The following is a 20,810-nucleotide window of genomic DNA, read 5'->3' as shown; positions in this document are numbered from 1 at the left end:
AGGAAATAGCATGGTCATAACATTGCAGGAAATGGATAGTGACATTCACTGTTATGCAAAAATTAAACGTCAGAGAGGGACAGCATAATCTGCTGCTCACAACGTACTCTAAGGTGCTCCCATCCATTGAAGGGTAATATGTCCGGTCTCCTTCATCGACCTCATCTTCACTGCCACCTGCCTCAGTTGGTGAAGAATGCAGGATCGGAGACTCTGGGCATGGTGGAAGCTCTTGTGAACGGGGACGCACTGGTGATGATGTCAGAGGGGCTGCCATGGCAGGAGTGGCGTCATCCGTTTGCACAGCGGTCGACCTTAGAGCTACCAACCGCTCCAGCTCCATGTTGCATTGGGTGGCTGCACAAAAGATCGTACAGTGAAGCTTACAGTGGTGATTGTCATTGTTATTTGTTGGTGAAATAGAAAATATGTTTACACTCACAGGTGCTGACCAAGCCAGCAGATCTGAAGTCCGATGCTGTTGTCTGTGTAGCTACTGTTGTTCCCTTCCGTCTTGTACAACAAGCACCACATGATCCGAGGCACTTTTGGTACTAGAAATGTTGCAGAATTTTGTGTCTAGTGTGTATACATTGAAAAGCACTCCAGACTACCTGTGCATGTGATAAACGACTGCTACAATTGCGGTCAACACAGTGAAGTAAAAATGAAACGACAATAAAGTTGTGGTATACTTATGCTTATTCCATTTATGTCAGCTGTGATTGAAATTGTTTGTCACATATTTTGCCTGTGGTCACTCTCAGTATTATTACCTCAGTTCCCTCAAGTATACGTGCAGAGGGATCAGCCGGGACCTCTAGTGCTGCCGTTGCCCAGTGCTGTTTGGAGGTTGAAATTAGTGCTCAATGAAGAAAAAGAGTTTGTTGCTGTAGCTCGTTTACCTTAGTTGGAGATGCAGCTCCTGAGTAGCATGGGAGGTCATGGCTGGCAGATACCACTTCCTGTAATGGAATGAACAAGAACACATGATATAATAACCAAAGGGGTACCCACGTGAAACTGGTCTGACTCTCAAATGGAAGACTTTTTTTTATGTGCGGAGTACCCCTGTCCTTGTTTCAGCCATCTTCCTTGCTCTGCCTGTCATCTTCCCCTCGACTTCAGCTCCCACCCTCTTGCTTACTGTCATGCACTTATCCTTCCATAGTTTATTTTCTCCCTCGAGAGGGGGAGATACTCCAGCAATATTGGGCCATGTGCAGACATATGCCAGCCACATGTATCAGAAACACAAAGTTTCACAAATTGTCACAGACCTCATGCTCAAGTGGGATTGCCAGATCGTAGTAGTCCATCTCGAGGTCAGAAGGACTTGCATCGCCTGCAGTTTCCTGTGGGCAGAAGGCAAACGTTCCATCATCACAAATGTTACGTATTCAAGTGCACAATGTGAAAGGATATGTGCTGCACACCTCATGTCCAACAGGAAGGTCCAGGTGGGAAAGTTCCACTAATGAGGCAGCTTGGCTAGTGGTAGTAGTCTAGACATACAGAGAACACACTTTATTACAAGCATTGCTTGTTTTGTCACATCCATTCAGTGCATTTCATGCGTACCTGATGAGACTCACGAGATGTGACCACTTCCAGCCAGTCAGCTTGAGAGTCTTCGACTTCCATGTGACGATCAGCCTGAGTATTGAGAACCATGAACAAAAAGACGACAAGGGTCTTTACCTATTCTTCATCTGACAAATAAGAGCTTATGTGCTACATTTTCCATGTTGTTCATTGTTCACCCTAGGGAAAACATAACAAGTTTGATGTTTCACCTAAAGTACAGTTAGAAGAACAGCATGACCTCCTTGGAAGTGTTCATCTGTATTAGCCTAAAAACCGAAACCTCCGTCGTCTATAAATTGCGTGTTTATAACACGGAGAACTATACTTTATGATTACTTTCATATGATCTGCTCTACGTCCGATGAGCTGTTTGAAGTGAACGAGACTGACTAATAATAGTTCGCGAAATGTCCATACTGTGCTGATGAGACACAACAGCATCAGGCGAAACACTAACCTCTGCAACTGCAGCTAGATTCAAAGAAGGAACTGCCGTCTTCTCCAGGCGGTACATCTGTCGCTGCAGTCCGAGTCGTCGTGACACAGAGGGGTGCATCACGTAGTCGGAAGGTGTAAAATGCCGTTCACAGAACCGAATGTTCTCCAGCTTTCTACCTTGCCAGAGTCGTGACGGGACTGTCGCAAGCCATTGCTGCCGCCGCTGGTCGTCACTCGGTAAACCATGAAACCGAATATCCGATGAGTACGCCGCATTCGGACACCCTTCAACCAGACATCCGTAACCAGGCATATTCGGCGAACAGTGAGCGTTCACAGCACGATCACTTATCGTATCACGTATGATCAGTAACGATCAACTGTGAGAAACGCAAGAAACTGCAGACACAAACTCCAAAACAAAGCACCGCGGTTTCCGAAAGTAGCGTCTGCAATAATCTTCTCCGTCGCGCGCTAATCGGATTAGCGCGGGTCGAAGTAATTACAACGCACGACAAAGATGTGAGATACTGGGTATACTTTTTATTCCTGCACATTTTAACATTTAGAAATGCACGTACAAGGATCATTTTGTACAAATAATGGGTTACAAGTTCATGCTGATGTCACAACCACACCTACGTAATTCCAGACTGTGGTTGGGTACGGCTCGACGTCACGGCACACGTCACTTGCATATGTTTTAATTTATGCGCGGGCGCTTCCTCGGTTTGACGCTTGGCGTGCTGAACGGGATTGACGCAGGATTTTGGAAATTCGATTTTAGAAAAACTACTCTGCTTGAAAGCACGCAAATTGGTGGGGAAGCTCCTCTTGATGCCTTCCATCGATCTCAATCGCGAAAACGGCTCCAAAATCACTGGTCAGGGACCCTTTAAGATTTTCCGAGCCAATGCGATGTTCTCAAACTAAGGTGAAACGGGCTACCATGTTCCGGAAGAAGCACCGCATGGTTTACGCTGGCAAAATAAGGTCATCTCTTGGTGTTGTGACGGTGAAAATATGTCGGTAAGCGGCAAAACGACATGTAAACAAAGTCACATGACCTCAAAATGACGTTTTCTGTGACGTGCAACCAGGACAAGATGGCAGTTTTTCCAAAAGCACCTGCTTGAGGGTAGTTACAACAATGGCGGGTTTGTGTCACCCCTGTGGTTCTGCCACACAGTCACAGCTCCTCGATCGCCCTCTCCGCTTCGCTTGGGGCGACCTTCCGAATGCCTCCGCCCTCCGCAAACCGGTGATAGGAAAAGTTCTTATTCCTGCCGCATTCTTTGTGAGGGCGCTAGAACCCTTCGGCCTTGGACCGTGCCCTTGCTAGGTATGTAGCCGTCCAGCAGGGCCTGGCGGGTAAATCAAAGGAAGGCTGGGCTCTGGCAGGGCCTGGGCATAAGAATGTGGCCCGCGCAGTGCTCTAGTACGTACAACAGCTCCGTCTACAGGGTGTACAGTAACGTAGTGTTCCGTCGTCTGCTAAATTACGTGAACTTCGACGTGCGGGCCAATGAGGGCACTCGTCACCGTTGCAGTACGGATTTGACAGCACCGGATATAGGCGGGCAACCCGCTGCTCGATAGTTTTGAGACCGCGCGAAAAAAGTGCTAGCTGGCAAATTCTGGGCGATCGGAAAGCGCCACGCGAGCATGCGAGATTGCTTTGTTTCGACCAAGCGAACATGACTGTTCGGGATCTGGAAAAAAAGTTACCACGAAATGAACACCCGAACTCGCCATTATGCTGCGAGGGTGTCCGCCTTGCCAAGAGCTGTGGACTCGGCATTACCACCAATTGTGGTTATCATCGCGACGTTTGCTTGGGTTTGAGGCGATTATGTAAAGGCGTATGCTGACCAATATCACGCGGATGCGATGCTGTTATCTCATTAATACACAATGGTGGACACCAAATCCAATTAATTTGTCACTAGACTCCGTGCATCCTTATTTGTTTCATCACAAATTGGAAAATGCCCCACTGAGCGAACGCGACCACCTTCGCGTGTACCAATGCGATAAATTCATCGCATCCGTGCGATTCAGCCGACATACACCTTCACATAATCGCCGCAAACACAAATAAACATCGCGATGACAACCGTAGCTGATGGTAATGCTGAGTCAACAGCTCATGGCAAGGCGGACCCTCCAGCAGCAACAGTGGGACAGTCGAAACACTGTTTTTCCCTCGTAATAGCCGCTAGGGTTGCTCTCTCCCCGACTTTAACTCTGCCAGTCGAAGTGGCGTTCCAGTAAACTCTGCTTCGAGCACGACCATCTCTATAATACATATATAGATAGTGTATATAGTATAGTGTATACTACAGTGTATATATAGTATATATATAGATAGTGTAGTGACTTTACCGGCCGTGAGGCCGGTAAAGTTCGGTAAAGATGTGGGCAACGTCACGACTGGGGGCAATGCCGCTATTCCACCTTTTATTTGTATGGTGACACACACATACATTGGATGATGGGGTGGGCGATTTACCGCCGCTGAGGCGGTACTCTTCCCTATTTCGTGTTGGGAGAGGATGAAGGTTTGTATGGTGAACAACAACAACAAATAAATCATGACCCCTCTTGAGAGCAGTACACTACCCCATTACACGAGAAACATGAGATGTGAAATATGAACATCAAGTACAAGTTTATGTTTTAACAAGTATATGTGAACAACAAAGTTATGTGCAAGTACAACTCCTGAACTCGCGTCCTCTGGTTGCGCAACGCTATGGTGAGCCACTCATTTACCAATTGTTGAAGACGAGACAGCGAGGCAGGTTGACGATGTGTTTATTGCCGTGAATGATATCAGAATGATGTGAACGAGATTCTCGTCACGTGAGAGGGAGGCAGGTGATGACTCATTGTCGTCTTCAGCGATAGATTCAACAGGTTGCCCCCGGCGGCGATGATTGACTATGTGATTGCCGTGCGACTTTCAGTGGCCAGGTGTTTGTGGGACCTTGTAGCCAGCTCGGTCCTTTCCACCACAACTGTGATGGTAATAGCTGTTGCGCTGAAATCCCTCTCGTAATAAGATCGGCTGGGTTGCAGTGTGTCGGTACGTAATGCCAGTGTTCAGTGCCAACGTTCTTTTGTATTTCTTCCACTCTATTACGCACGAACGGTATCCAGCGCGTTGAATCTCCTCGTATCAACTAGAGAGTGATGGTCAAGTCGGTCCAAAAGTGGTGCACAGCTCGTAACTTGAAGTTACTCCTCAGGTAGTCAGAGAGTCTGGAAGACATCAGTGCTCCCATTAGCTCCAACCCAGCCAGAGTCATCATCTTGATGGGAGCAGCTCTTGATTTGGCTGTTATCAGTTGTACCCGTTGTTGAGACGATTTGCTGCCAAGACGTAAATATGCGGCTGTGCCATAGGCAGTTGTGCTGGCATCAGTCAGCCTCTTGACACATTATCATGCCAAGTACCTTTGTTGTCGTGTCGATTGTTATGACGTGATGTGTGTATGACGTCGATTGTTATGACGTTTTCGTTACGGAATATGTCACGCATTTTGTTGGAGTTGGATCCCCATTTCTGTAATTTCATTGAAGCCTTGCTGAAGAGCTGTTTTGTCTCCATATATCTCTTCTCTGCTTCCTCGACATTCTGTACTCCTAGTATTAGATCATCCGCGTATATGGATTGGTCGAGTATGCTCACAGTCTCCGGGTACTCTTTCGCTGTTAGCCGAAGATGATGGTGTAACGTGGCTGCAAGGAGAAATGTACTTGGAGCCGTTCCGAATGTCACCCTATTCATTCCCCAGGCTTCGATTTTTAGCAATGGCTTCCCTAATTCTGGTATTGTTTCGTACCAAAGAAATCTCAAGGCGTCGCGATCTTCTTGACGGATCATTATCTGAAGAAACGCCTTTTGTACATCAGTTACCAATGCCACTGGATGCAAACGGAAGTTCAGTAGTACAGTCATAATGTCCGGATTCAGGTTTGGACCAGAGTCCAAATTATCGTTCAAAGATTTGGTGTGAACTTCATGCGAGGAGGCATCGAACACTATCCTTATCTTGGTTGTTAAGCGATCCTCCCTTATCACTACTTGGTGCGGCATGTAGTACATATGTCTTGGGGCCTCAACTGTGACCTTTCCTGCCACACCCGATAGGAGATATTCACGAATGGCAGTGTCATAATTCTGCATCAACTGAGTGGAAGAATTCAAGAGCCTCTTTGTCACTTGGGCAAGTCGTCTTTGCGCTATCTTTTTGTTACTTCCCATCGATACCTCATGCTTCCATGGTAGAGCAACGACATACCTGTCATGTTCATACGTGATTGTGCTCTCGAAGTCTTCTATAGTACCGGGTGCCGCTCCTTTTCTTTCACTTCACGTTCGCGAATACCCATTGCTTCGAAATTCCACAAACGGTCCATGATTTGGTGGAGCTCCATTCGTTCGAGCGAACTGACATGTAAATCTGCGACATTGTTGTAGCTTGTCGTCGTCACTGTGTTGATAGATGCATAGGGTCCCTGTAGTGTCCATCCCAACGTGGTTTCTATGGCGTGGACTCCATGTTGTAATTTTCTGGTCCATCCAGTTGCAAATTCCCAGTAATGATCTGCCCCGATAAGAACTGCGATCGATTTTTATCATCTGCTCTGCATGAGTCTACGATCATAAGACCATGTTCTTTCATTTCTTCTCGCAGCTGTCTGGTCGGTACTTCAAGCGTTTGTGCGCATATCCGTTCTACGACGATTGCTATGATGGTCTGGTCGATGTGTCCCGCTTGAGATCGTAAGTGAGCCTCTACCGCTTCGTAAGACTGTGGACCAGCTGGGTGAAGTCCAAACGACCCAATGGAAACTACTCTTCTGCATGCAAGCGCTTCAACCAAATGTTTAGTAATAAAAGTGCGTTGGCTACCGCCGTCGAATATGACTCTGACGAAATTTTCTGTCTGAGTACCTCGTGCCCAAGCAGTTGCCGTTTGAAGTAGTATGTGTGTTTGCTGACGTGACTCAAGCGCAGTGGTTTTGAGAGCAACCTGCGCTGATGCATCTGCGGCAGATCTTATTGACTGAGGTTTGTACGTCGGATCACACGTACCGTACTTGACACATGACGTCCCGAACATGTCCTACAGCGTGGTTGGCTCCTGCATTGTTTTGCTGAATTGTTGGGCTTTGTGCATCGGAAACATAGACGCTGCGCAGCTAGTATATTATTTTTCTCTTCGAGGGACCTAGATGTTGCACAGTCTGCTGTTACATGCCCCATGTCGGTGCAGAAGACGCACGCCTTACTTTTTTCCTGTTTTGTGACGCTATGCAATGCAGTTACCGGCACTTCCGACTGTCTTCTGATTCTGTTTTGAATGTCCGATTTCATCGATTCGTTCATGCTGCTAGCGTCGAAGGTGCGCGGGCTGAGATCTTCCCGATACTTTACTTCATTCCCGAGAAAGCTTAATACCAACTGTAGAGCTTGTTTATGAAAAACCGCACCAAAAAGTGAAAGTGAAATTGAAAAAAAAAAAAAAAAGTGAGGGTCGGAGCGTCCGCTGATCGCGGTTGCATTTTTTCCCCCCGAGCCTTCGACTAAATTGTAGGGCCATGTCGTTTGGCAGAGCTCGTAGCAGTACTGGATACGACATCGAACAGTATAGGACTCCATTGTCGTCCCTAGACATTCTAATCCTCGAATGTGAGCCTGAACGGAATCATGCAACTTGCGCAAGAGATATATTTGGCGACTAGATATCTTACTGGTTCGATCTCGGCTAGACGTCTTAAATGCTCTTGAATCAGGAGATTATCGTTTCCAAACCGATCACGAAGGATGCTGACTGCCGTTTCATACGTGCCGGATGTCAGTTGCAAGCCTTTCACCGCGTTGGCAGCTTCTCCTTGTAGCGCGGCCATCAGATAATTCATTTTGTCGCCAAGAGATAATTTGTGGTTGTCGTGGATCGGTAGCCTGAAATTGACTGTTGCCACTGATGTCGTTTCCCATCAAATTTCATAAGGTCCAACTTAGGAAGTCGTACTGCCGCATGTTCCTGTGTCTGTGAAGTCTGGTGAGATTGAAGAGCTACAGTACGCTGCGGAATCTCATTGGTACTGACGTTGGCTGTTCTGGCAATCGACGTAGCGTTGCGCGTTGCCGACAAGAACTCCTTTACTTTGAAGGTTATGGTGCCAATGCGGTTTTGATAATCTAGTTGTCTGGTATATTCATCTTCAAACTCATCCTCTGTGAGTAGGATTTCTATCTTGCTGTCTACATCCATAAGCACAGCGTTGATTCGATCAAGACATTCTGTTTGTTCCTTCAAATCAGCAGGAGAGCAGTCGGCAGTCTTTATACGTTGATCAAATTCATTCAATATGGTAGTTACCTGTGTGCGGAGCACCTTCCGTTTCTTGAAAAGTTGCGGTCGTTCCATGACGTTCGATTTGATACCGATCGTGTCTCGCTGCAGTCCTCCCTGTCAATGCATGCGATCGGCGGCGATTCGAGTCCGGGCGGGTTTCGGCACCAATTTTGTGGACGACGAGACAAGGAGGCAGGTTGACGATGTGTTTATTGCCGTGAATGATATCAGAATGATGTGAACGAGATTCTCGTCACGTGAGAGGGAGGCAGGTGATGACTCATTGTCGTCTTCAGCGATAGATTCAACACCAACAGAAAGTTAGTTCAACTAGTGAAGCGAAGTCGAATCTACATTTAATTTGTCTTTTGAATAGAATAGAATAGAAATAGAAAGAAAAAAATAGAAACGTAGGTCGCACTGGTGCGACCAGCTGTTCCTGGACGCTTGACGTGTGGAAGCACTGAATGAATTAGAATATTATATCAGCACGTATGTCCTTGAGGTAGGTCGTGAGTGCACACAGAGCAGGTTACTTGTGCTGCCTTGGCCAGCATCATCATCACTCATCATTTTTTTAAGGCTTCCCGAAAATAATACTTGAGAAAGCTGTTCGTTTTATCATCTTTAGATCACTGGGTTAGACGCCTGCGGCGATGGAACTTTGACTACCGGTGCGGCGTCATGCCCATTTTACCCTTCCCCTTTCTTTCTTAATTTTTTTCTGCCAATAAATTCCCCCCCCCCCCATATTACCACCGGCTGAGGCGTCAGCGACGCGAACAAACACGTCAAAAACAGCACAGAACCAAAACCGAAACCTACTGTTATTGGCATCAAGAAAAACAAATTCGACTTCGCGAGAGGCAATGCGCGTTTTCGCGTCCGAAGACAGGTGCGAAAACTGCGAAGAGGTCCCTGGAGCTCCGGTTTGGAAATGGCGTCAGCGTACCGAAACCATCGGTGCCCTCCAATGTATTGCTCCTCCATAGACGAAAGCACGACCTGGACGTGGACGAAAGAGTGCTGGGTGCTGGGCAAGGCTAGAGCTACGCGCCACGCGCCACCCTCATCTGCGGAGACACCAACGCCAGTTGTGCTGACTCCGGAACGTGACGGCTTTTTCTTTGCGGTACATAGATTTCGAAATTTAGTGAAATCGACGAATTCCCTGCGAAAATGTGTATTATACATGTATTTACAAAGTATTCGAGGAAATATATACAAAAACAGTATTTTCATAGATTGGTATTGTACTTAATTTTCTGTATTGTACTCCATGCAATGTATTTAAATACAGCTCATCCCTGTCAGTCACATAGCCAGAACAAAGGAGTCTGTCAGGAGAGGCTCTTCAGAAACATTGCATATCGGGAGAGGATTTTACCCTCATTTTTCCTCTCCCGCATGCACTAACCTGAACTCCCAAATTTGTCACATGCTTCCAGGACATGTAAAATACTGCGAGTAAAATCACATAGCAGTTGAGAATACAAAACCACTTCGACAGTTTGGCTTCCTCAAAACAGAATTTCTAAAATTTCACATATATATTCCTAATTTATGTAGGACGTCATCGTAGAGCCACCTTCGCCAACGGCTTCGGACGACGACAACAATGAATATCCAAGCGGGTTCATTGGCGTCTGGCAAATTGCAGAGCGTGAGCTTCGGGAAACTCCATTGAAAAGACAGAAAGACCTGAACCTCATGAGAGAAATGATACGAAGTGAGTGTATCTTCATGCTGTTTACCAGTCAAGTTAGATAGCGCCCTAGGTACCTAGATAGGGATGTAGTCATATTGTTTTGCTTTCATTGAGTTCAATTGAGTTTAATTGAAGCAAGACCAATTGATGTGGAATAATGTATGAGGGAAATACAATGCTGTCCACATGCAGGTGACCCAGAGATGAACCCCAGAACGGACGATGCCTTCTTACTTCGATTTCTCCGCTGCAGAAAATTTGACTGTCACAGAGCGTACAAAGTGCTTCGCCAATACTACAAGCTGCGCCACAACAATCCACAGCTCTTCAAGGCGTTTCATCCTACTAATCAGAAGGAGACATTCCGACACAATTTGCAGATGGTCCTTCCTGATCGAGATCCCAAAGGCTGTGCGGTATTCATCTTCAAAGGAGGCAAGTCCTTCTCAACTGTCATTGCAAATTAAATAGCAGGAAATTCAGCAAGCTCCTCTGTTGACCTCTGAGAAGTTGTCTGACATGAGCAACCATGGGGGAGCTCAAGAAGTTTATTGAAGAATGGCAGTTAATGAAAAGGCAGTGAGGATTAAAATCTCCTTTTATCAAGCGCCATTCTTCAAAAGAAATATGCAACTGGGTATCGTGTTTGTCCTTCTACGTTTCATTGCTTCACATATTACTACGTTACCTCGAAAATTAGTTCGGACTTGACAAAGCAGCATAATTCTATTTGACTCTGTGTAACATAGCACAAAAAGCTATTGGTCCGATAATTTCTTCCTCTTGCGACATGGAGAGATAATAAAACTCCCCTGAGAGAGCCCAAATAAGCACTCAAGTCAAGTAACACGATGTACTGAAGGCTGGGCTGTGTGACCTGCTGGCTTCAGTGGAGTCATAATATAATGTGATAATGCCTAATATCAATGTGACACAGTTATAGAGTGCAAAGTAACAAGACTTGCTTTGATCACTCAGGCCATTGGAATCCTTACACCTGCACCGCAGAAGACATCTTCCGAGCCAACGTCATGTGCCTGGAGCAAGCAATAATGGACCCAGTGACACAAGTGACAGGAATAGTTGCCCTGATGGACATGAAAGGGTTCAGCTTTACACATCTGCGATTTTGCCCTGCGAGTCACCTACAGAAAGTTGTCTCTCTTATACAAGTAAGACACTGAGATGACAAGCACGTATGGTGATTTGGTCTAAATACATTTTCCTTTCAGGACTGCTTTCCTGCTAGGTTCAAAGCTATTCACATCGTTAATGAACCAGCCATATTTAGCGTGCTCTTCAGCATAGTCAAGCCATTTCTCAATGAGAAACTTCAGAAAAGGGTATGAAGGGCATTTTTGTTATTCTGGCTAACGAGTAACAGTGTAACAGCAGAGAACTTTAATTGCAAATGATTTATATTCGAGTTTAGACTTTGCTCATTTCTAAGTTACCTGGATGACAATTGTAACCCGAATGTGTACTCGTTCTCATGACCACCATATTTAAGGGACACACGCCTGCGCTTGGAGAGGGAGGGGATTGTCGAAGCGCGTAATTGGGGAAGGGAGAGGAGGAAAACCAATGTCGAACCTAGCGTGTTTTTTGTCTTTTGAGGCGACCCCACACCATCGGATACGCCACTGGCTCTGGTGATCTTCAACTGGTTGCAACCAAATACTGCATGGGTTTCAACCAGTGCACACAGCTTTGATGCAGTGGCAGATCCAGGGGGGGGGGGGGGCAATTGGGCGATCGCCCCCCAAAACGTCCGTTTATATACAGTGAACCCTCGTTAATATGACCCCCGATGATCTGACATACTCACTTTATGACCGTTTTTCTCGGGTACCGTTCCTCCGCCATGTAAACCCATATCGTTAGTATCACAATCCGCTTTTCTGACTATGACCGAGATTTTTGTCACAAGTAGGGTCAAACACAAGTATTAGCATCTCGTTGTTATGACCACGTCACAAGGCCCGCAGAGTAGCCCCAGGGAAAGGTCACCACGTACCTCATGATACGGAGGGTGACGCGTGTTGAAGTAGGGCGCCAAAGTTTGGGATGACTCCTGATGTTGTTGTCCTCGAAATTATTCATAGTGCTTTTCCGGCTCCCAAGGCACTGTAGTGCCTAAAACAGCAGTGACCACGAGACCAGGACACACTGTGCTGCTGTTGTTGTGAACCTAAGAGTGGCCGGGACGATTGGTCTCTCGAGGTCAGCGGAGTGTGCGTTTCTCGTCAGTATTACAATTCGCTTTATGACCAAAATCTGCAGGAACTGCGGTGGTCATACTAACGAGGGGTCACTGTATTGGATTTCCCTCGCTCCCCTCCCCCACTACGCGCTTCAACAAAGAAACTGACTCTCCCCCCCAAAACCCATGGCTTGGATCCGCTCCTGTTTGAAATGATTATCAAAAGCATGTAATATTGCCCTGTACATGCAGTACACGTTTGTTTTCAACAAGCTGTCCATAGTAGAGGAAGAGTTTTTGGCAGGCGCTTTATAGCTGAGTCATGTGACATCAAATGCCACGGGCCATATACCAACAAAAGTAACACTTCATAAAAAGTTTTCCTGTAGTAAAAGAAATGTAACAAAAAGAAAAATGGAAATCCAACAGTGCTTGTATTTGCAGATCTACTTTCATGGCTGTGACTTGAACTCCCTGCACCAGTACCTTCCGGCTGACATTCTTCCAGAGGAATACGGTGGACTGACGGGCAGCATGGATAATTCAGACTTTGTGCAACGCATGTACAGGAACGACGAAATGTTTAAGAAGGATTCGGCTTATGGATTCAAGAACAAGATTAAGGTGGACAGTTCCCAAGGATGAGGTTGCGTGTAGTGTCTGCCGCTGCCATACTTTGGTTTGGTGGAAAACACATTGTTGCAGTGCAGCTCAGTTGGCCAGCCAGGATTCACTCACTCATAAGTGACTTTCATTTGTGTGTGTATTTATTACGCGTTTTACTTAGCAATGTACAGACAGATTTTTGTAAGTATATGTTCTGCCACTCTAATGTCATTCATGTGTTTGTTACTGTATATTCGAAACAAAGGGTATTCCCATGATGAGTTGAGTTCAATTTAATGCTGGAGCTCCATTTGTAGACTGGCATGTGGAAGCGAGTTAAAGAAGATGCGTCTCATGGTGTTAAAAGACAGTAAGTAAAAATAAAAGTAAGTAAAAAGGAACACAGACATAAGCTGCAAAAGCGTGACTTCACATGGTTGCCTGTTGGCATTTGTTAGTTAGCATACACACGAAACACCAGAAAATGCTGGCTGTTGGGTGCAGATCCCTACGTACTATTATGCATAACACAATTTCAATATTTAGGAGCAAAGTTGAGTTCTGTGACCCAGTGGACCATGTGAGAAGGCCGTGTGATGAAATGTGAAGACGTGTTTTCAACTGAAGACGGCAAAGTGGCACGTTATAACAGCTCTTAACCTAATTATAGCAAAGGCACTTCCACTGACAACAATTAGATTAGATTAGATTTGTAAAAGAAAAACATGGAGATATTAGTCCCCATTTTTTTTACACAACAATTACAATTGCTATGCATTCGATTCATTCAACTAGGTTTCATAGCAATGGGGGTTGCACAATAATTCATTCATCTACTGGGTCCACATGGGTCTGCAGTAGTGATGCAAAGCTATCGATACCTATAGACTGTCGATAATATCGACAGTTTTCTCAAAACTGTCGATAGTCGACAAACCATAGTACTATCGATAGTGTTGAAAAACTATCAATAATTGACTATCGATAGTACTGGTCTTTTGTTTTTCTTTACTATCGATATCTAGATTTGGTTGTCACTATCGATGCTTTCGTTCCCGTGAAACAGCCCATTCATCATCTCAAAATAAAGTTGTCGTTGTTGTTGTTGTTCGACCCCGTCTTCGTTTTCGCACTGGCACAGTGGGAACGAAGAGAGAATCACGTGCAACACAAGTTATTTCCGTTAAGGATGAATGATGCACAGCAGGCAGCGAAACAAGATGGAGCGGAGCAGTGTTGCCAAGCTACATTCATTTTCCCCCCAAATTGGACAGGAAATTCCCCATATTTCCCTAGACTCCGTGCGCTAGTTAGTCAGGCAGCAGCTTATATAATCATTGAACTACTGGCGACGTTAGCGTCGAGAACAAATACGAGTAAAGGAAAGCCTAACCTTGGCATATGATGACAAGTAAGTCGGAGAATACGAGTAATTGTTTGAGAAAGTATTTGCATCATGATTTCATGGTACCCTCAACGTTTCATAACAGTTTCGATCCCACAACAAGCAAACATGAGATGCCAAGGGCGACTGCCCTCAACGGTCGGAGTGAGTTTATATGTGAGTAATCGTGTCACTGCCCTAGTACGGGATCCCGCCTCCTGTGGGTATGGACAAGGGAATGATTATGCACAAAGAGAAATTTTCCGGTCAGCTCGCTTGGGCTCCGAGCCTCCGACCAGTGCAAAGGCTAATCCTGCTTCGGTTGCTGCTACCGTACGGTGGGCGCTCTATGAAGCAACCTTCGAGTTTTTATCATGGAAGGACGAGAATAATTTAACTGTAAAGTGCAAGCTATGGAATAAGATGTACTCGGCAAACAGGAGCTCAACTTCAAACCTGAAAAAGCATCTTGAGGCGTGTTCCTTGTTCTAGTGTATGTCTCTCTCTCTCTATACACGCTACGAAACGCATGCGTGTCACCGTGCTCTTCTTTTTTCACCGCGATGCGCCAGGTCGCACGCACATGTCGTATTTTGCCGTGTGGTATAACCGCGTATTAACTTATACTGCTTCTGGTTAAGTGCAAGACAACTTTTATTGCACTTGAGTAAATATAAATAAATGTATGTTTCATGGTCATTTTTATAAAAAGTAACTGTAATGTAGCTACGTAAGTTACTTTCTCTCAGTAACTGTAACTAGTTCCTCGACCAAGAAAGTGACTATAACTGCAACTCAGTTACTATTTTTGGCAGATAAACTGTAACTGTAACTTGTTACTTTTGACCCATACGCGTCACGGCAACATGTAATCAAACATGGCGTCCTCCACGCCCGTGGCGTGTCTTACCTGAATACGAAGACGAGCAGCGGCCGAATAACTTGCTTCCGCTTTCATCATCTTAATTTGGAGCTAGAAGTTATCATACCCGTTAAAACACAAAATAGATCATCTCAGTGTGGAAGCAATGGATCCCTAAATTGCCAGAAGTACTCACGAATTAAATAGTGTCATCGTCTGCTTGAATAAACGTCTATCCAGACAGCTTTTGACCAAGAAGATTGATTTGAGGTAAACAATGTAAATAGCAACGAGAATTGGCCGAGGCAGAGGTCATCTGGGGATGAATCGTCTGCCCGGCACACTCGGGACTAGCAGGCGATGCATGCTATAGCAACGACAATCATCGTTATCACATAAGTTCAGTCATACTCGCTTGTAAAAGTTGTTAAATTTCAGTAATTTCTGGATATAAACTTTTCAAAACCGAGACTGCGAAACCACGGGCTTAGTCTTCTAACGAAATGTTTCGGTGTTGGAAATATATTTTTCCCAGACGATCAGTTTCAAAAGATTGATGTATGGTTCATTGCTGCATTAAAGCGTGTGGCTCCAGAAATGACAGAAGAAGGGACTGTAGCGAGAAACGCTCGTAGCATGAGTTTCCTGCGGATCAGGCGTTATATGATTAGGGAGTGACTTTTTCGGGTTAAATGCCTTTCTCAGATTCGTGGGGTAAAAATCGGGCGATAATTGTGCCTTCGGGTGTTATCGGGTGCTTTTGTTTCTCCTCTTGTCTAATCTCTATTTTGTTGTTGTTGTTGTTGTTGTTGTTGTTTTTTGCGGGATCGTGACCTTCCAGCGGTAATCCCCGAAGGCATAGACAGTGTTGACACACATGGATGTATTGCTGGGAACGTAACCCAAGCAGCACAACATCTTGGCCCATTAGTGGTCCAATTTTGGACCAATATTGGGCCGGTATTGCCAATATTTGGCCAATATTGGGCCAAGATGTTGTGCTGCTTGGGAAGTGACCCATTCTTACATGTGTTACACGTGGTGACCTTTGCTCCTCTTCAGTGGAAACGTCACTTGAGGATTTCATAGTGACTGGAATTCGGGAGAATTCGGGATTTCATAGTGACTGGAATCAGGTTTAACCCGAATTGGTCGGAGGTCAGTTCGGTGGGGAGTAACCGGGCGGAATCTGGTTTAACCCGAAAAAGTAACTCCCTATATATGATGCATGGAGGCGAGTAATACCAGAGCGCGGTAGGTTTACGATAACTTTGTGATTCATTAGAGAGTTTTAGTAAAACGTACGCTATCGCCTTTGAGTACGTAAAGGATAGCGTTGATCGTTCTGCGCATGCCCATAACAGAAAGAAAGCTTCGCGCAGTGCGCAGAACCACCAACGCTATCCTTTACGTACGCAAAGGCGATAGCGTACGATGTAATAAAACTCTCTAATAATAATGCCTTTTAGGGTAGAAAGCATAATGTAACCTCCTAGGGCTATCACACCCAATAAAAAGAGAATGAACGAATGAGAAAATACAAATTTAAACAGTGAATAGGGACGAGCGCTTGAGATCGCGAGTGGCATATGAGCTGCAAGATCGAAATCTAGGAAGTTTTGCTTTGTACACGGCGTATATTTTTGTGATGGTAGTTTTTTCTGATAAGCGACAGAAGCTCGACGATCTTACGCCGATATTTGGTGAACAGGCACCTATGGGAAATGAAACAGATGACATAACGCCACTGGGCCCGGCGAATGGCTCTTCAGGCGAGGCAGACGAAGGAAGGGCGGAAATACAGCATGACCGCTTGAGACCTACCAGTATAGCATGTTTGAGGGTACCTCCCGCACAGGGACAAGCGTCACCGTCCAGACGAGCCTAATCTCTAGACATATTTACTCAAGTTTGGAAAGCTAAAGTCGATCCAGAATTGCAGGCGCAATACCGCAACTGCAGAGAGAGACAGAAAAACGTGATCCCCCATCCCTACTCGTCTTTCTTTTTTGAGGAGTCAGTTGTCAAGTTCATTCTTGCGCCTTTATTCTGTTTCTTTGTTCCTTTTGAGTTTACCTGGGATAGCGTTTAGGGATTGAGAGAAGTTGCCCTCCTCCTCGTCTGTGCAATACAGCAGGAAGTAGTTCATTCCCGTGACGACGTCGGGGCAGGAGAAGTTTGTCTAAGGTACTTTTGGTTTCCCAACGCATGCTGGGGGAAAGAGGGAGTTGCAACTTCGCCTGCAGACAAATAAGCTGCATTTTCATTGTCGGGAAGCTTCTGGACATTTCGGGTGTCAAGGGCTTGATGGCCACGCTTGAACACGTGGACAGCCACGCTGAGGCCGGATGGCCGTGATCGCGGGATGGCCATAGTTACTGTTTTCAGGCGTCAAGGGCCGGATGGCAGCACTTGAACACGGCGACAGCCACGACAAGGACGGGTGGCCGTGATGGCGGGCTGGGTAGTTACTGTTTTCGGGTGTCAAGAGCCGGATGGCCGCACTTGAGCACGCCGACAGCCATTCCGACCAAACCGAAACTATACAGGATTTCCGGTGGCCACATCGTGGCGGAGCATGTAACTACCGTGTGATCAACTCCAGTATTCTGCGAAAGGTGGCGCTTGCGTCACTCCTGTTCCAGTGCCGTGTATGCCAAAGGGAGTCTGGCCATTAGGAGGAGCCTAAAAAAGGGGCTCGACCTGTCAATCAAATTGAGCGTTTTTCATTGGCTGCTGTTTTCTATGGGGGCCTGCCATGACACCAAACTTTCGTCGAGACTGGGAGGTACCCGGGTTCGAATCACGGTGCCGGCTGTGCTGTCTGGGGGTTTTCCTGGGTTTTCCTCAGACGCTTTCAGACATATGTCGGCACAGTTCCCTTAGAAGTCGGCCCAGGACGCACATTCCCCCAGGGCGTCAGTCGTGACGTTGCCCACATACGTGAGGCCGACAACGGCAAGCCCTATCACCACCACCACCACCACCACCAAAATTTTCCCGAAAATAGCGGCGTAGCTTGGAACGGCGAAGCGAGGATTTCATGACAATTTTTTTTTCACAAATTACGTCAATTTTATTCCGTAAGTGTACATTCTGTTGCAATTATCTTGCAAATCACCTTTAAATTACGCTCCAGTGTCGATGTTTACCTGAAAATAATATGTTTCGTCGTACTTGTTAGGCCTAGTAACGACAGCGACCACAGGTAAATAGCGATGAAAACGATACACGCTACATAGAACATAGAAACGCTACAAATGGCCAAAAATTTTCATTTTATGACATACTTTTATTCATATACACACCTTTGCCCGTTCTTGGTTCAGTCTTGTCATGTTTCATAGTTAAAATACGTATAATACCGGCAGTCTGTTCCAACTAGGGGTTCTGCCGGTCAATCAGTTCTGCTAGCAAGCACTTCTGCTTCCGCTACTTCTGCCTTCTGCTATTCTGCGTCTTCCCGGCGTGCCCCTCACCATCCAGATGGCGCCGTTAAAAGTGGACGCAAAATCCATTATGTTGCTAGGTCGTCAGGGAATATCCTATCCAATCTAATCCAATCCAGTTTCCCGAAAATGTCGGCACCCAGTTAATACAAGTAATATATAGCTTGGATAGCCTGGGGTTAATAGCGAACTGTATTTTGGCTCGTGATTGGCCAGAAAGCTCAAAAAGTGGGTGGAGCTCCAGGTATAGGCATGTTCCATTAATGGCCACACTCCCTTTGGCATACACGGCTCTGTCCTGTTCGTTACGTCACGTTGGTTGCATACTGATGTGGCTGTCCTGCGGACGCATTCATCCACGGCGTGTTGACTGGTGCTGACTGGCGTGTTCTGATTTGAACTGTTGATATGGCTGCACGTTCATAGTATCGTTGCTGCTGCCGCTTCGCACAAACTGGAAACGCGCGGCAATGACACGGCCGTGCAAGAATCCTCTGAAACCGCGGAGTTGCAGTCGGAAATCAGTCCGCAAGCTGCGCCGGTGGCTGGCGAGAGAGAAACGGTAAGTTGTAACCACTGATCCCTATGTATAAAGGCTGGATCGCGCATGGGAGAGGGGCTCGTGGGGGAGAGGCGTGCCTTCGAGCCGCCATGTTGGTGGGCCCTAAAGTGCTGTGTGTGCCATAGAAAACAATGGGAGGCAACAGAGATTGTGAGTATTTATTGCGCTGCTAGCATTGATCGTTGTTTGTCATCACACAATTTTGTAAGGTGGCAGTATACTGATGTATCCTAACAGTGTTTCACAGGTGTCCTGCCGTTCGATTCTTAATTACGTTATGTTTTGCATTCCGAAACTAGATCGTCACTGCAGTGCAGCGCTGGGGATTGTACTACAGCACGTTTCCCAGCCAATATTTCAATAAGAAACGACTTGAGGTTAACAACAACCATGTATATAATATCCCGTACTGCGTTCTGAACAAAAATTGTTCCATAAAGAACGGTCCGGGAAAAGGTATACTCGCATGGCAGTAAGAGATCGTTCTGTAGAATCACAGCCGTTGTTTTAGCCATGTATGCGTTTAGTATGATTTATATCAAGCATCCCCTTAGAAAGAGTATTTTAGTAAACGACAGCGGTGCTTTGCCTCGCAAATATGGACACACCGAAGCAGCGCAAATAATTACTTCACGCAATTAGATCACACTCGTTAGGACAGTTAATCAGGTAGTGATGTAAGCTTAATCAATTAAGTTACTTAGAAAGTGGTAACACCTCCTTGAGACACAGGACTTATCTCTTTTTGAAGTACAGCCCTTCTATGTTTGTTTGCTTCTTCCTTTATTTGTTCTGATTATTTGCAGGCGCGGTTGTGCCAAACTGAATGTCCTTCTCCAGCACTCACATGCTTTTGTTGAATACAACTGGAGCGTGAGGAAAGCTGCTTGGAGACGGGGTCCTGCTATCCAGTGCTGACTTTGTCATGCTTGTTATGTGGAGCATGTTCCAAAAAATGCAGCTCCACGTATGGTCTTCAAATTGCTACAGGACTATTTGGAGCTTGAAACAGTTGTGATTTTGTCATTTTGGCCCTCGTGTACCCAGTCTGTGAAACGCAAACAAAAAAGTCTAACACGATATGCTTTTGTAATGAAGATCACTGATGATGAGTAAAGAGAATATGCGAGTTCAAGTTTATTCAATATTTTATATCATTCATTATATTATTCAACATTTTATGTCAAGTTTATACAACATCAAGTTTATTCAAGTTATTTCTTGCACTTATGCGTTTCAGGATACAATGAACGTGCAGGGAGGTCGCAAAAGGCTACATTTATTGTTTTGTGACCTTACTACAATGGCAATATATATTTTAGGAATGATAATGGTCAGGTACGCTCTCTAAATTTGTAGCACTCAATTTTAGGTTGGAATGAGCAATGAATAGCAACTTCCCTCCTGATATTTTCTCATATATGCTAAATTTTATATTTAATGTGATCGAATATGTGATAATATAATAATAATATATAAGAATATAATATGTGATAAATGAATGTGATCAACAGTAGATGTAAACAACATGAGTAGCCAGAGAAGTGCATTCTCAATAAATAATTTTCTTCTTATAGCGTATATGTGCATGCCTATTAACTCAAACAATTATCACAGTTCCCTGACAAGTTTTAATTTCT

The 20,810-nt window shown here is 45.4% G+C and overlaps 2 protein-coding genes across 4 annotated transcripts in view; one reads left to right on the top strand and one right to left on the bottom strand.

Moving 5' to 3' along the window:
- The window catches only part of LOC135394208 (alpha-tocopherol transfer protein-like), a 42,412-nt gene extending 29,221 nt beyond the window's left edge, over window positions 1-13,191 (top strand). For all 3 annotated transcript variants that reach the window (XM_064624817.1, XM_064624818.1, XM_064624816.1), the window contains 5 exons: window positions 9,966-10,125; window positions 10,297-10,539; window positions 11,083-11,276; window positions 11,337-11,447; window positions 12,752-13,191. In XM_064624817.1, the coding sequence (XP_064480887.1) occupies window positions 9,966-10,125; window positions 10,297-10,539; window positions 11,083-11,276; window positions 11,337-11,447; window positions 12,752-12,952 (909 nt within the window). In that variant the 3' untranslated portion in view covers window positions 12,953-13,191. The remainder of the gene's footprint in view (window positions 1-9,965; window positions 10,126-10,296; window positions 10,540-11,082; window positions 11,277-11,336; window positions 11,448-12,751) is intronic.
- Window positions 291-2,437, bottom strand: LOC135395151 (uncharacterized). The gene is made up of 8 exons (XM_064626397.1): window positions 2,045-2,437; window positions 1,582-1,656; window positions 1,437-1,505; window positions 1,281-1,355; window positions 906-965; window positions 777-842; window positions 443-579; window positions 291-357 (listed from the first exon to the last, which is right to left on the bottom strand). The coding sequence occupies exons 1-8, from the start codon at window positions 2,336-2,338 to the stop codon at window positions 291-293; spliced, it is 843 nt and encodes a 280-aa protein (XP_064482467.1). The 5' UTR covers window positions 2,339-2,437.
- Window positions 13,192-20,810: the final 7,619 nt, after the last annotated feature.

Source organism: Ornithodoros turicata, chromosome 5 (genome assembly GCF_037126465.1).
Source record: "Ornithodoros turicata isolate Travis chromosome 5, ASM3712646v1, whole genome shotgun sequence".
NCBI classification, from domain to species: Eukaryota; Metazoa; Arthropoda; class Arachnida; order Ixodida; family Argasidae; genus Ornithodoros; species Ornithodoros turicata.
Note: the sequence above shows the minus strand (reverse complement) of the source record. Positions and strands in the feature narration are given on the sequence as shown.

Excerpts from the sequence above, each read along its gene's own strand:
- LOC135395151 (XM_064626397.1), bottom strand. The coding sequence starts at position 2,338 with ATGCCTGGTTACGGATGTCTGGTTGAAGGGTGTCCGAATGCGGCGTAC. Across the intron at positions 966-1,280 it reads CAATCCCACTTGAGCATGAG|GAAGTGGTATCTGCCAGCCA; the intron begins GTCTGTGACAAT and ends ATTCCATTACAG. Across the intron at positions 843-905 it reads GAGCTGCATCTCCAACTAAG|CACTGGGCAACGGCAGCACT; the intron begins GTAAACGAGCTA and ends ACCTCCAAACAG.